Genomic DNA, 16,416 nt, shown 5'->3' with positions numbered 1-16,416 from the left:
TCAACTCAAACTAAAATTATTTGTTGGATGTCAATGAATAACACAATTTTTATTAGGATTCTGTTAACTTTTTTTTTTATTATTTATAAATTTAATATTTGTTTTTCCTTGCTTCAAGTACAAGACGCCATTTTAAATGTTGAGTTAATCTAGTGAAGATGTACTCGAGAATTAACACAATTTTAAGGTACTTACGGCAATTTTTTTTTATTTCTAATTTTCTTTACTTATACATTAATTAGTTTATTACATATTTTTTATATTTTTTACGAATATACTGTGTTTGTTTATTAGTAATAAATATTTACAGAATTTGTCTCGACTTTCGATACTTGCTTTTTACACGATGGCGGACTCACCACACTAAACAATTTCATATTTAAATCTTATTCACTTTTATTTTATAATTATTAATTATCTATTATAAATTATTATTTTTATTTTAAAATACTTTTATTCCCTTAATTTTAATTTATTTAAGCTATTTATTTTATTTATTATTGTAGTAATTTTTTAAACTTGATTAATATCCGTTTCTTGTTAACCTGGCGGGAAAATTAACAAACTCTTTTTGTTTGTTTATGTTTTCTTAAATACAAATTTTTGATTTCTTGCTTTAAATTTTCCAAACTAAGACAAATTTTGGTTAAATTAACCAAAAATCATTCTTTATAATCAATTAGAAATTAAAAAGCACCTTAAATTTTTGTATATATTTAAAAATTGTAAAAATTCGAAATTATTTGTAGGATAGCCCAAAAAAGTCTTCCTCTAGGTTATTAAAACCGAAACCTCTATTTTTAAACATAGATTTAATTTGGGAATTGAACTGAAACCCTATTTCTATACAATCATCTTTTATTCTAGGATATGGCACGTAAAAAAAATCCATGAACCCTAACTTTTTGCCACGTAGTAAATATAAGCTACTGAGTCGATATGAAGCATTTTCTCTTATGGGACATACATTTTTTATAAACCGGGAAAAATAATGGCTGACAAATTTTTTTGGTAGTTTCGGCTGAAGTTGAAGTACTTTGGAAAAAAGTGGATCTTAACCGGGTAAATTCAAGTTCGATTTTCTTGTTACAACATGTACTTTATGAAAAAATAGTGGCAGACACCTCAAACTAGCAGTATGACGGTAATTTGAAATCAAGCATGGAAGAATTCCCAAAAAATATTAGTTAAAAGTAAATAAGAACTGAAAAAAATTTCTGACGCTTGTCAAATAACTTCTATAATGACCGAGAAACGCTACACAATAATAGCAAACATTTCCCACCTCCTCCTCCTCACTAACAAACGAACCACTTTTACTATTTTTACCCCTTTTGGGGCGGTTTTGAGTGAGGGGAGGGAGGAGGGAAATGTCTGGCAGCATTGTATAAGGTTTGTGCGATATGGAAGTTATTTGGCAAGACGTTATTTGATTTCAAATTACCATCATACTGCTAGTCTAAATTGTGGCTGCCACTATTTTTCCATAACAGTGAATGTTGTAACAAGAAAATCGCACTTGAGTTTATTCAGTTAGGATCCACTTGATTTTTAAAAAAATGGATGCTTTGATTTACCGTTGCTTCCAGACAGTTAGGATCCACTTTTCCCCAGATTTATACACCTTCCTCTATCTCAAAAATATCTGTTCTGCCATATATTTGTCCTATAAGAGAAAATGCTCCACTTCGATTCAGGAGCATATTTACTACGCGACAGAAAGTTAGGGTTCGTAGATTTGTTTACGTGCTATATCCTAGAATATTATTATATTTTTCATCAATGTCATTAATTTTCAAATTTTTTTTTAGGATATTGAATATTGTTAACAATAAAAATGAATAATCAAGCAACAGTTCGCCAACAAATGACTGCACAAGAGAAGCTTGCTGAGGCTGCTCGTCTTCGTGATCAATTACGAAGTGAGATTATTGAATCTAAAAAATTATGTAATTACGAACCACATGAATGTCGACATGTTCGAGTTGAAAATCATAATTATTGCCATTTACATATTTTGGAGGATGAGAATGCACCTTTTAAGCAATGTGCTTATATTTACAACAGTACCGGGAAGAAGTGTTACATGCCAGCGTCTAAAAATGATAATAAACAAGGGTATTTTTAATTTTTTACTAATTACATTTTTTTTTTTAAATTCGTTACCTTGAATCACTACAATCGAAAAAGTCATATACTATTCAATCCAACAAAACCCCTCAAAACTTTAAATTTGTTACCAAATATTTACATAATAATGATCAATTATAAAGATGATAATGATATAAATTTATTTGAAAATCTAGAATCTATAAATGCCAAGAAGTTCTAAAACTCTGTAGAAATAAGGCATTTGACCGAGGTATCAACTCCTCGTAAGTTGATTTTTATTGGAGCTGGTGGAAAATGTTTGTCTTAGTGTACTCAACAAAATCAAATTAATGCGAATTTGTGCTTTTTCAATTTACGCCCATAAAGTAGGGTAAAAGTACCATATTTTTGGACACCACATTCTTTTTATTTAACATTAAAAAAAAAACTATTGGATTTTATATTTTGGGCAATTTTAAACACTTTTTGACTCTAGACATTTTTTATCTAACCTCACCGTTTTCGAGGTATGAATATTTGAATAAAAAAGTTGGCATTATCGCCAAAAACTCGTTATTGAAGAACAGATTATTTTGCGGTCCCGGTCAAAAATTTAATTTTAAAGCCATTGCATATTATATTTTGGATGATTCTAAGCATTTTTTGACTCCTGACAATTTTCACCAGACCTCATCGTTTTCAGTACATAAGCGTCTGAAAAAAACAAGTAATTGAAAACAAACAATAGAATGAGTAAATTGTTAAAATATCCTGTAAAGAAAGTGTTGAATGTTTTTAGAAAGTATTTTCTAGAATTTCTCACAACATTACTAGTTTAAGCTACCTGCTAATTTTGAACTCCTTATCTTTTATAGTTTTGCAGCAACTAAACACCAAAGTTTGATCCTAATTTGCGCTTTCACGGGTAAACCACATTACTTTATTACTTTTTTTTTTAACTATAATACTTTTTATTTTGGACAATTCCAAATACTTTTTGACTCTTGATATTTTTTTTTTAATCTTTCCACTGTTTTCGATATATAAACAGAACTACAAAATAACCTTTATTTTCGCGAATAACGGTGGGTTTAGGTAGAAAATGTCAATAGTCGAAAAGTGTTTACTTTTATTAAATGTTAAATAAAGAGAATGTGGTGTCTGAAAGAAGGGTAATTCTGTCCCACTTTATGGGCGTAAATCGAAAAATCACAAGTTCGCATGAATATGATTTTGTTGAGTACACTCAAATATTTTCCACCGGCTCCCATAAAAATCAACTGGCGACGAGTTGATTCCTGGATCAGAATATTTTTTCGGTTTTATATCCTCGATTACTTCCCAGAAGAGAGTCTCTAAAACACTGTTTAACTTCGAAAATTTAAAAAAGTCTATAAATTTACTTTTTTGTAAATTTAAATCAGAGGTTCTCAAACTTATTTCGTCTACCGCCCACTAGAGAGTCAAGTTCAGTGCCCCCAAAGCGTCTTATACAAGTCTTTTCCTATTACATTTATCCCATATAAGTTGGCTTTACCGCCCCCCCCCCCCTTTAGGACTCTATCGCCCAATAGGGGGTGTTATTGTCCACTTTGAAAAACACTGATTTAAATGTTTGTAACTCGATTAGTTGATTTGATAGCCATATGTAATCCTTAAAAAAATTTCTGCAAATTGTGTCTCTTGTTAAATTTGTCAAGGATGAATGTTTCGTCTGCAACATAGACAAAACTGAAAAATTGAATAAATTTGAAAACATCAAACTGGAAACTGGTTCATTTTTTATTTAAATCGTTTGTTTTTATTCGACGTTGATCAAAATTCACCTTTGGATGACATCGAAATTATGGTTTCCAAGAAACAAACTGCTATAAATTTTATATTTTACTATTTTAGGTATTGTAATGAGCATATAAAACGTGCTGCTGTTTTAAAAAACAAAACGACACAAAAAATTGAACCGGCTGAATCGTCGGAAACCATATTACATAGCTTAATTCATTATGTGAAGCCAACAAGTAGTCGACATCGTACGCAATCAGGGAATTCTGATATCAGTAATAACCACCGTGTGCGAACTGTTTCTGGTAGTTCAGCTGAAAAAGATGATGAAAATGCCAATGATGATTCAAAACAAGTCATTACTCGCAGCTACGATCCATTCAGTAAGTATAAATTTATATCCCTCTAAATCTTTTAAAGATTTTTATTTACCTAAACCACTGAAGACATTGGGACGATGTTTTAGCAATATTTTTCACAAAAATGCAGATTTATTAAATTGAGCTAGACTTTTGCAAATTGTATGTTGATTTAATTAGTAGTCAGGAGTAGCCTTTGTGGGTATCATTTTGAAATATATCAAAATGTCATTTTTTTTTGTGGTTAAACATAAAAATGCAAATCTCAACTCAATAAAAAATAAAATTGTAAGTATTTGCATTATCTACTCAACATTACACAGGATATTGATTTCCTTTTTGTATTAAAATTGATTTTTACTGAGAAAATAAAAACCTTCTTTCGTCCCTTTAAGAAGTCGTGGCGCAGCGAGATTATGATGTAAATTCTATACCTAAAGTCTTGGATTTATAAAGAAAAGCAAGAAATTTAGATTTTTTGCCAAAAATTTCTTCTTATGCTAAAAGAATAAGATATCACAAATTAATCAAAAACTTTTGGAAACTTTGAAGGCTATAGGATAATTCTTTATCAATGCCCAATGTCACATTTCTTTTATCCCAAGCTTCAATAATTTAATTTTGTTTGTATTAATTCTGTTTGATTAGATGAAATTGATGCAGCCAAAGTTAATGCTTCATGTAATGAAACTTTGGAATACGCAAGTGAATCCGAATCAGATGTGGAACCAACTGTTTATAATAATGTATGGCATTCACAAAATGCTGATTTATCAGATAATGAAAGTATTGATTCCGAATGTGAAGATCCTTTAAAGTATGTATAAACATATTTTTAGTTATAAAATTAATCAAAATCTATTCGATTCAATATATAAATTATAGTTTGAATCAATTTAAGCTCTTAACATATAGATTGGTAAGCTCCTAAGCCCTCTTTGAATAGTATGTACCCTGACGATGATTTATAATAGCATGTATTCTTGCTTTATCCCTACTATTATCCACTCGTACCCTACAAGTACAATTGTTGGTGATATTCAGACCAAAAAAATCTCCTACCGTTCTCAACTGTAATCTAGTTAGAGCTGAACTCAACTAAGTAAATCTTATTAATTAAAGTTTGCCCATATTTGCTTTTAAGGGCCTGAATAAGTAATATCGTTACAGCTATCAGCCTTCTAGTGCATCATAGCTTTAATAGCTGCCGAAATGAGGGGAAGTAAACAACGATGATCGTGAATTCTATTTGTAATTATTGCAGATTGACTCACTTAGTTCCGACCTTTTTTGATGACCTCTTTGATTTGAAGTCCGTTATGTTTTAAATGTGTCCCGGTCTGTTACAGCCACTATAACTTAATCTAACTTGCTATGGAAATTATAGGCTCCGGTAAGTCTATAATTACAGCGAATCTGCTGCTTCTTTTTTACGCTTGAATGACACTGGCTTACTGAAGTTAATATGACGCTGTTTTATTTTTTTCGAACCTTCATTGTATCTTTTTGAGTTGCACATTTGAGTACATATTAACAGAGCTTTATTAATACAATTTTGAAACAATGCGTCCCCGATTCGAAAGTACAGGCTCTGAAATAATAGTCATTTTGGAACCAAAGTTAAGCTGATCTGTTTTCGTTTGCCAGTCTTGAAAGAGTTTCTTAAAAGATAACAAAAAGGCAATGATGTACGATAGTATTCAGACGTTGAATTCAAAATTTCTGTATTTTATTCTAGACATGCTGAAATTTATACAGCTGAAGAAGTATGTTCATTAACACGAGATAAATTAATACGTTTACAAGATTTATATATTGATCAGTTTCGTTTCTTACAACGGGTACTGCGTGAAAAACGACGTAAATATTTACATGCATTAAAAAAGGAGAAAGAAAGCTTAGCAAGTATTCATAATCAAGTGCGTGATAATCCCAAAGAGTATAAATTGTATCAAAAATTAAAGTATTTAAATTCATATCAAAAACGTAGCGGTGTTGAAGCGATTTTACAAAAGCGTGTCAACGACATGAGAGCTAAAGTAAGTAGCAAACAAAACTATCTTTTATAATTTATATGTTGTGAGTAAATGAAACGCGAGTGTTTTAATTTTAAATTTATTCTAGTTACATGTAATAAAATACAATAAACGAAAGAAAATAGTTTTGACCCGGTTGTTTTAATTAAAAAAAAAGAATAAACGAAAGGAAATAGTTTTGTCAAATACATTAAGTTTAAATATTAACTTTTCTAACTTTTATGGATACAATATCGTTCATAACCTCTTGAAAGCTGATCTATGAAAGTTGACGTAACGGTTGTAACGTTTTCTTTAAAATGTTTTCAGTTGTCAGTGGATGGTACCTCGTATAAAGCTCCACCATTCGTTAAATGTTTATTTACTGAAGGTGGTGTTAAATGTGGCTCAAGGGCATTGCCACATGCAAAACATTGTCTAAAACATATTCTAAATGATCCTACGCAAGTTTTGTTTCGTGCGTGTGGTGTAAGCCGTGGTGATGCTGATATGACATGCCATGAACCTGTACCAGATGTATTTCCTGATCAAGCATGTGTATATCATACAGATATACCAGCATTACGAAGTTATACACATATGAAGGTATGTTAATTATTTTATTAGTTACATAACAGAATAAGTCGGGTTTAATGCACTTAATTCCGTGTATTAATTATTTGTACAAAAATAATGCAGGGAAGTCAAATTTTGTTACTTGAGTTTTATTTGTTTTTAAAGTAGACACGATGTAAACGACAATAGAACTCAGTTATATAAACAAAATATATAAATTGAAGAGATTAATTCATTGACTATTTTGTAAAATAATTCGCTAAATATGATAATGATAAAAAAAATTATAAAACCGCAACTTCATTGTTAAAAATTATATTTTTAGCAGCAACTTTTTAAGGAAAACGGTGCGCCGGATAAAAAAAATCAAGGAAATTGGAAATTTCTTCCTCTTTAAGAATCTTCTTTTTTTTTAATTTCTTAAATATTAATATTTTATGAAATATTGACGAAAAACGAAATATCTTTTTTTTCATCTTTAATTGTTTATAACTTTTGCAATTTTTTATGTGTTGAAAAAGGCTTCTGGCACATTTTTCTAGACATCATTCCGAATCCAACAAGCTATCGCACGTATTTTTAAGACCATTATTCCTATATTTCACCAATTTTAACTTGTTAACCAGACTAATTTTTTTAAGGTTTTCTACCGTGAAAATAACTTTTTTTTACAAACAAATGGAAACATAAAAAAACTACGGAAATTCAAAACATTTCCAGAATTCTTATTTAACCAAATCAATCTTTCAAATGAGATTCATTCAATTTTCGGTTAAAGCTATAAAATTTTAGCCTAATCTAATATGACAGTAATACGATGCATTGCCTGTTGTCTATACAGTTTGAAACAGGGGTTTGGCTTGAAAAATGACACACTTACCTTCGATAGGTAGCCGATAAGTAAGTTGAAAGTTATCACCGTTGCGTCCATCTTGTTAAATAATTAACTCTGTTAGCTATGATTTGTTTTCATTGTTTATTTTTCATATTTTTTCTGAAAATATAGACTTACGCACTGTATCAAGGGTCTGAAATTCGATGCATCGAGTGAAACACAACGAAATTTGTTAAAAACAAATAAACACCCAACAATCCTGTTTTATATTTCTGGAATTTGGTACCTTTCACCCGACTTATTCTATATTAACGTGAACATTTAATCAATTCTTTATTTAACAATTTCATGTAATTTGGTTTTATAAAGAACGCAAATAACAGCTCTGGCAAAGAAACATCCATCGATGAAAATATTTAAATAATTTTCAGATGTAGATTATTAAAATGGATGTATTTGAACCCTATGCCAATTTAAATGATAATTTACCATTATTTACATTGAAAGTGTTTAATAAAGTTCATTGTTAATCTGAAAGAATTCGTTTTTCATACTATATACATGATTTTTCAAGCATGAAATTTCATCAAATTTCATCTTAGCACAAAATATGGTAATTGTTTTTAATAATCAATTAAGTCATATATTCGTAATAAAATTTTCCGATGTGTAAAGAACTTTTATTTTAAGAGTGTGTGATGCTATCATTTTTAATTTCATGAATTTTAACATGCATGGGGCTCAAGAAGAGTTTAGTCTTTTCATAATAAACTTCAAGGTACTGAAACAAAATTCCGTCGATTGTTAAAAGATGGCTTACATATCCTGGGTAGCGATCACCGCTGGGTTTATCCTAAAATTTACTCCGTGTTATCGAATATGATTTGTAAATTGTAATAGTGTTGGAAACATCTTCAAATTAAAAATTATAATATTTCATTTTTTCATTACGAAAGATAAAATTACACGCTGATGAATCACAAGATGGAAATGTTCAACTGTCTAGTCGGGACCATTTCAGAGTAAATACTTTCAATATCATTCTTTTCAATCCGGATTCCGAATAGCGAAAAAGATGCTTAGCATATAAAAAGATTCAGAAAAAAATCTCTTATCACTGAATTTAGCAATTTGTATAAAATAGAAATTCGTAAACGATCTAAACGTTTAAGAAATGTTCACGGAAAAAATGATAGAACAAAATTCATCTTCCAATTTATTGAAACTCCTGCATAAGAATGAACTTTATACTGAGTTTCCGAACAAATAACGAATATTGATCACATTAGCTGTGATAAACTGTAGCGCAGAACATTCGTTTTCATGTTGGAAAAGAGTTAAAAATTACTTACGTTCTACAATGAGCGAGGATATACTAAGTGGCTTACCTTATGAAGATTTAATTTGCAGAGAGTTTGCCTTTGAAAATATGATGATTCATGTTTCCGACATAACGTCCTAAAAACTAGAACCACTATTATTTTCTTTATAATTTTAAGTAGAAAAAACTTTAGAAGTGTATGAAAATATTTAAGTAGCATCTACTTTACAAAATAAAAAATTCAACGAAGGAATTTAATAAAATTGCTATACTTCTCGATTTTTTTTATTTTGTCATAAGTAGCATCTACATTACAAAATTAAAAATTCAACGAAATAATTTAATAAAATTGATATACTTCCCGATTTTTCTTATTTTGTCATGTTGATGTTACGTAAATATTTTAGTCACTTAGATGTGAGGAAGTATTGTGTTTTAGTTGCGACTAATTTTTTTGATCGGTTGTAAGAAAATATAAAAACTTGCATAATATAACCTTTCAATAATTACGTATATTGTTAAGGATCCCCGTATTTCAAATAACTGTAAGTTTTGTGTCAGTATCTCCAAGTGATTATATGTCGATTCATTCTCAGACATTTCATCTCAATCATTTACTTCTTATAATTTTATCCTATTGCCATTTCGTTCTAAGAAATTTCGTCCTCGGAAATTAATTCTTCGATCGTGTTGTTTATTTATGCTTAAAAAATTACTTCACGATGTCTCCAATGGCCAATCCGTAGAACGTCTGGATATTACAACACAGAGTTGACGCAAGAGTCAAAAAAACTCACAGATCTGTGCTAACTCGACCTTATTATAGGTATTTTTCACATTTAATAGTTAAAAAGGAAATCATCAGAGACTTCATTTTGGCTTTTTCTTCCACTGCGAAATGAAAAAGAATGAATTTCTCGGGGGCCTATTTGACGATAATAAAAATCTAAGGTCGAAATGACAACGGTTAAAATCACGGGAGAATGAATTGCTCAGCTATCCTTAAAGTTTATAAACCCAACTTTACAATAAAAGTCATATGCCGTTTTGTTGTCTTTTTCTGTAATTAACACATTTAGCTTATATTACGCATGCGTTTGAATCCAGCCGGACAACATTAATTGTAAAACAGGCAGTAGCTGTAGACGGATTTATATAATTTGCTTTTACTACACCATATCTTAATTATTTTATTCAATATTTATTTCTCTCACTTTTAACCTTGCATGTGATAATCATTTATTTTTTCAATTTCATTTGTTCTTTTTGATTCGATATAGTACACTGAGTGTAAGTCAAAAATGATAGTACTATTACAGTGTAATAAAGCAATATTTTTTTACTTATATTAAACTTAGTTTAAAAAGTGTACATAATACAGAAGCCTGAATGTCTCATTGTCAATTTATGAGAAAGTGACGCTACACTAGCTTATTTTTTAAATGTGTACTACCCACAATTCAAAAACCAACTTTTAAAAAAGTCACTAGTTCACTTTCCATAAGTGCACTGGTGACTTGTGGCATTATGGAAACGAACCTTTTTGATCTTCTTCTTCATCTTCAAAAAGGTTCGCTACATAACACCACAAGTCACAAGTGCACTTGTTGAAAGTGAACTAGTGACTTTTTTTAAAGTTGGTTTTTGAATTGTGGGTAGTACACATTTAAAAAATAAGCTAGTGTAGCGTCACTTTCTCATAAATTGACAATGAGACATTCAGGCTTCTTTAACAAAAAGAACATATATAATAATAAGTTTTTATGGATAGATTTTCTTTAAATATAATTCTATTTCATGGACCATTTGAATTATTTTCAATTTTAATACTAGGAGGTCTTCTACTTAGTTGATTGTGTCGTATTTAACTTTATGAAATTCCATGTATGTATATAACATGGACAGTACACAAGGATACTCAACTTAAACGAGAGAATTGACAAAATGTGTAAACGAAATAGCAGAAATTATAGCGCCACTGGTGTTCGTTTTGCACCGAAGTGACTATATAGTATAATAAATAGGAGTAAATTAATTACAGTATTATATTTGCCATTTTGTTAGATTTATTTTTTATAAATAAAAAACTAATTTAATATCTGATTCTATAATCTTCCAAATTGATTTGAATCTGATCACGGTGCAAAAGGAACACAACTGCCATCTTTTATTTTGGCAGATATTTGGTTATATGGAGTTGAATATCTTCGTGTAATATTAATAATAAATGTTTATTTGTGTTAATAAATATTACTATTTTTTACAAGCTAATAAGGTAAACATTGTTTAGCTTTTAGCTGACCACGTGATATAATTTAACGCTCTGACTCAGCGTCAAGCGTTATCATGAAGACTTACACACCATAAAGACTTAGTTAAATTAGTTAATTTAGATAAACACACTCATAGTTCCATCGTTGACACAAACTCTAAGCCATTTAGTAGTAGAAAATATAACTTGAAACCCAATTGTATGTGTACTTTCCTAACGGCACTCACCCCTTTGCGACCAATTTGTCAGGTTCAGTTGTTAAAGGTTTCGTTGAAATGGTGTGTGTCTTGTTACCATGCGACTACTACATGATGAGAAAAACGATGATTTAATATTCAAAAATATTATCTATCCATAAAAAACTTAAAATTTAAAATTCTTGCTTTTTTAACTTATTTTTTGTTATTATAATTTTATTAATTTTGTTTTTTTTCTTTTGTTTTTTGTGTTTTTAAAACATATTCCAAATTACAGCGAGACGAAGATGACTTGGACAGCTCCACTGAAACAGTAGACATACCAAAATCTGTAGTACCTTCTTCTTCCAATACAAATAATAATTATAGCGTAGGTATTCACACAAATAATATCAATCAATCTGCATTGATTCAGCAGGAGCAACAAACTTCGTCATCTTCGGCTGATTATACAACAGCAACAACAGACAACAATGCTGAAGTTTATGAGATGTTGAAAGTCGACGACCTCTCTTCAAATATTGAAATACAAGAGAATGTCGCCGACGATCTACATCTACAAGTCGAAGATACTGCTGAAATGATTGTTGATAATGAATTAGAAGTTGCAACTGTCGAATAAGTAAAATCTCATGTACTTTTTTAAAAAATAATTATTATGTATATATTCAAATTAATTAATAAAAATAAACACTGATTAGAACAAATTTTGTGTTTTAATTATTTTTGAAATTATACTTCTTTATCGTTTGTCAAATGCCATAAAAAAATGTACCGACTTGATAAAACTCTTTTAGATGGCGTATCTGTTACTCAGTATTCGTACGATAATATAAAAGGGAGGTATTCCAATCCTGCAATGCATGATGGGACGTGTGTCCAGCGGTTGAAAAACTAACTGTCAACTAAAGTATTTTCATGCTAATTCACATAACTCCCATAATAATAAAAAAATTGCTATTATATTTTATAGATATCTAAAGTATAATAATAATAATAATTTTATTTGTTAAGGACCAATTACAGGTATACAAATCGTCAGTTTACATTAACTTAAACTACAGCAATATTGATAAATCTTACGGTGCAATTTCAATTAAATATTTTCTCAATTTCATCTTAAATTGATTAAATTTGTTTCCCTTTCTTATATCTTCAGGTAGCTTCTGGAAAAGTTTATGGCCTGTATAAACGGGAGTTTTTTCAAAGAAGGATGTTCTATGCGCAAAATCAAATAATGTACTTTTTCGTGTATCATATTCTGTTCTTGCTCTTGATGTACAGAAGTATTGTTTTTCTTTCATATATTTAATCAATTCATAAGCATATATTCCATGAGTCGTTAATAAGTCATTATTTTGAAATATACTTTTACAAGGTTCTTTTGAGCCAATAATGAATATGATTCTTAATATCTTTTTTTGTGCAACAAGTACCCTATTTGATTCTACGCTTCTTTCACATACTAATATACCGTATTTAATGGTAGAAAATACCTGTGCATAATAAAACATAAGCAGCTGTTTGTGTTCTACGTACTTTCTTAGAGTTTTGATTTGAAATACAAATTTATTCAATTTTTTGCATATTTCATTGAATTGATCTGTAAATTTTAAGTAACAGTCTATGTTAACACCTAAAAATTTTGTTAACACATTTGGTTTTACTAATCCACAAGCACTACATATTTCCAAGTTTACATTATAGGGCCTTTTTAATTTGAAATCCACAAGAGTGGTTTTGTCCAGATTAACAATAAGTTGATTATTGTAACACCAATCTTGAAATTTATTAAGTACCTCGTGCGCTAAGCCCTTAGCGTCGTCGAGGCTGCCCGCAGATATAAGCAGTGTAACATCGTCGGCGTACATTATTAACTTGACAATATTTAAATGTTGTTGCAAATCGTTCACGAAACATATAAAAAGTAAAGGCCCGAGCGTACTTCCCTGTGGGATACCTGTTTCAATCTTTTCAAAACTCGAGTTTTGTCCGTCAATTTCCACAAAAAAAGTTCTGTTTTTCAAGTACGATTTTATCAAATCATTACTTACCCCTCTCATTACCATATTATGTAATTTCTCTAAAAAGAATTTATGATTGACAGTATCAAAAGCCGCGCTTAAATAAAAAAATAAACCAAGAATATTCTTAATACTCAGAACAAACAAATTAATAATAATATAATTTAAAAAACAGGTTGTTATAATATTATGGCGAAAATTTAAATAATTTGCGAACAGTCTTTGTAGACGTACGCATATATGCACTTCGAGAACTAAAAACAACAAGATTTTGGTTCTCTGATTGCATCGTGATATCTTTAACAAGAATGTGAAGCCGTAAGTGAATGAATTTCCCAAAACTTGATCGCGTATTTTGTGGCATTCAGGAAAAATAAGTGAGTGTTCAACAGCTTCCTGAATACTTCTTGTTATAAGCTCGTGAAAATTCTGACCACGATTAATTGTATCTATCCAGCCAGACCTTTCATTTAATAAAGGTACTGGATAATGAATTACTCTTTCACATACTTTGTAATCAGAGGACGAAAAAAATAATGCCCAACTACAAAGATAATACAGGTATTCTATTTAGAGAAGATATTCCAATCCTTCATGCGGTGGCGCTGCCACGAGTGTGTCCAGCATACCAACTAACTGTAAACTGAAATACTTCCATGCTAACTCCCATAGTAAAAAAAATAATTTTTTTTAAATAATTAATTAGCGGCCAAAAAATTAACATTAGATTGATAAACGTATATTCTAATATTCGAATAAATCCTCCAAAGCCCCTTCCGACTCCCTATATCAGCATAAATCAACCAAAGTTCAGTAAATAAAGAGGTTTTGTGATTGATTTCATATTCTGGTAAATTCTTTTTATTATGGGAAAACTGGGAAAGACATTAAAAATATCGTATCGTATCGTTATTAGGACATAATTAAATTAATTTCACTTTCTTTCGACCTCCTGGAACAGTGAAGTGGCAACTCTAAAGAAACTTTGTGATATATCTTCTCAACTTTAAACTTTTAATGTAATTAAAAGTTTTTAATGTAATTAGGATGTCTTTCAGGTAGTGAAAGTAAGGATGTTTGTTTGATTTGAATGAAACTGTACAACAATATAGCTCATATATCAGAATAACGCATAAACTATAATTTATAAAAATATATTTAAAAAAAATATGATCATCATTTTGAGCCATAAATTAAATATTTCTGTAAAATTTTAAAATAGTTAATGTAAAACAATTCGTGGCCATCTTTTCTAATATACTCAATAAATTATGACAATTTTACACTGAAAAAAATTGAAAACTGTGCATATATTGTAGCTATGTAAAACAATCCCTTCGTGTATTATGGAAGGGAGATAAGAGTTCAAAAGAGGTGGAGGACATAAAGCGGTGGTTTTTACTTTTAAGCCCAGTGAAGCGGGCGGGTATCAAGCTAGTATTAGTTATAAATATGAAATAAAATTTTGCAATATTTTTTTGAATATAGGTATAAATTATATTGCAATTGGTTATTGATTGATTCAAGTAATATAAATAATTATTAATTGAATTATTATCAATGACAATTATATTCTATTGTAATATATTTGACAAAAGATTGAGAGATATATATGCATTTCAATTAAGAAGATATTTTAATATAATACGTTTATACAGTTATCGAAATAGTTTTCGAAAAACTGTGTAATCAAAAGCAAATTAAAATGAGTGTGTTCACAATTTTACAACCTATATTTTTCACTCTGAAAATATTTGGAATGACACCATTTTTAATGATAAAAAAACAATCAAAACATGCTTATTTAATTTATCGTTTAATGTTATATTTTTCTTTAATTATTGGTGCTTTTCTTGCACTAAATACAACTTATTTATTAAAATTAATTTATTTTCAAACAATCGTTGGTATTATAGTTGATATTATTTCACTTATTATAGCTTTATATTTTGGCCTAGTGACTATATATCATATTGAAAATTCTGGAAATAAAATAATATTAATATTAAATAAATTCAATAAATATGATCAATTTTTCATAAATGATTTAAATACAATCAAATTTAAACAATACATGCAATTAGTAATTTTTTTATTATATTTATTTATATCATATTTTATCTCAATTTATGTAACAATTCGTTTATTTCACTGGAAAATAATATTTTTAATGGCTCTGTATATCATTTCATCCAGTTATGAATTTTTATTAATTTTATTTACATATTTATTGATATCAATCGTACAAATACAATTTATTAATTTAAATAAATTATTAATTAACGATGGTGATTGTGTTTATAAATTAAAGAAGATTGTGACCATTCATTTTAATTTGTGGACTAATTATTTGCTAATTCAACATACATTTAAAAATGTATTGTATATTGGATCTTGGATGAATGTGATTGTAATTTTATCAGATGTTCACACGAGTGTGCAATATTTTAAGAAATATAATAGCAGTTTAATTTATATGGAGTATAGTAGCAGTTTATTACCGATATTAATTTTTCTACATGCATTTATTGATCTCTTTGTAATGTTTACATTTACCCAATTATGTACAAAGACATCCAAAGAGGTAATTGTAAAATTGTGTTTTTTTTTAGTTTATATGTCACAGCCAACTAGCCGTTCAATTAATCGCCTAGCCTTTTTACTAAACTGCGCCGTTCAACTAGCGCACTGGAGGATATACAGCCATTCAATCAAACAGCTAGGCAAATGACTTGATCAATAACACTAGTTTACATTATATTTTTTGCCGGGAAATTTTTGCTGTTGTTGGCTACATATGGCATGCTAAGTTCAAATATATAATTAGAATCTTTCGATCAGCTCTAGTTTTTGAGTTTCAGATATCTATGTTATCTACGTTATCAACGAACCAAAACACTTTAATAATACAATAAATGAGCCGGAAAATACCATTATCATTTCT

The 16,416-nt window shown here is 29.2% G+C and overlaps 1 protein-coding gene across 3 annotated transcripts; it reads left to right on the top strand.

Annotated features, from left to right (window-relative positions):
- The first annotated feature begins 83 nt into the window (after positions 1–83).
- Positions 84–12,134, top strand: LOC123301664 (KAT8 regulatory NSL complex subunit 2). Of its 3 annotated transcripts, none has more exons than XM_044884506.1 (7): positions 84–187; positions 1,812–2,118; positions 3,988–4,256; positions 4,881–5,049; positions 5,971–6,271; positions 6,578–6,853; positions 11,864–12,134. In XM_044884506.1, exons 2-7 carry the CDS (start codon positions 1,838–1,840, stop codon positions 12,068–12,070), a joined length of 1,503 nt encoding a protein of 500 aa, XP_044740441.1. In that variant the 5' UTR covers positions 84–187; positions 1,812–1,837; the 3' UTR covers positions 12,071–12,134. The 3 variants fall into 3 exon arrangements, with proteins under 3 accessions (XP_044740441.1, XP_044740439.1, XP_044740440.1); XM_044884504.1 differs by having other exon boundaries at positions 11,726–12,134; XM_044884505.1 differs by lacking the exon at positions 84–187 and adding an exon at positions 954–1,728 and having other exon boundaries at positions 11,726–12,134.
- Positions 12,135–16,416: the final 4,282 nt, after the last annotated feature.

Source organism: Chrysoperla carnea, chromosome 5, assembly GCF_905475395.1.
Source record: "Chrysoperla carnea chromosome 5, inChrCarn1.1, whole genome shotgun sequence".
NCBI classification, from domain to species: domain Eukaryota; kingdom Metazoa; phylum Arthropoda; class Insecta; order Neuroptera; family Chrysopidae; genus Chrysoperla; species Chrysoperla carnea.
Note: the sequence above shows the minus strand (reverse complement) of the source record. Positions and strands in the feature narration are given on the sequence as shown.

Coding starts and splice junctions, on each gene's coding strand:
- LOC123301664 (XM_044884504.1), top strand. CDS start 1,838: ATGAATAATCAAGCAACAGTTCGCCAACAAATGACTGCACAAGAGAAG. Junction 2,119..3,987: donor AAAAATGATAATAAACAAGG/GTATTTTTAATT, acceptor TTACTATTTTAG/GTATTGTAATGAGCATATAA. Junction 6,272..6,577: donor TCAACGACATGAGAGCTAAA/GTAAGTAGCAAA, acceptor AAATGTTTTCAG/TTGTCAGTGGATGGTACCTC.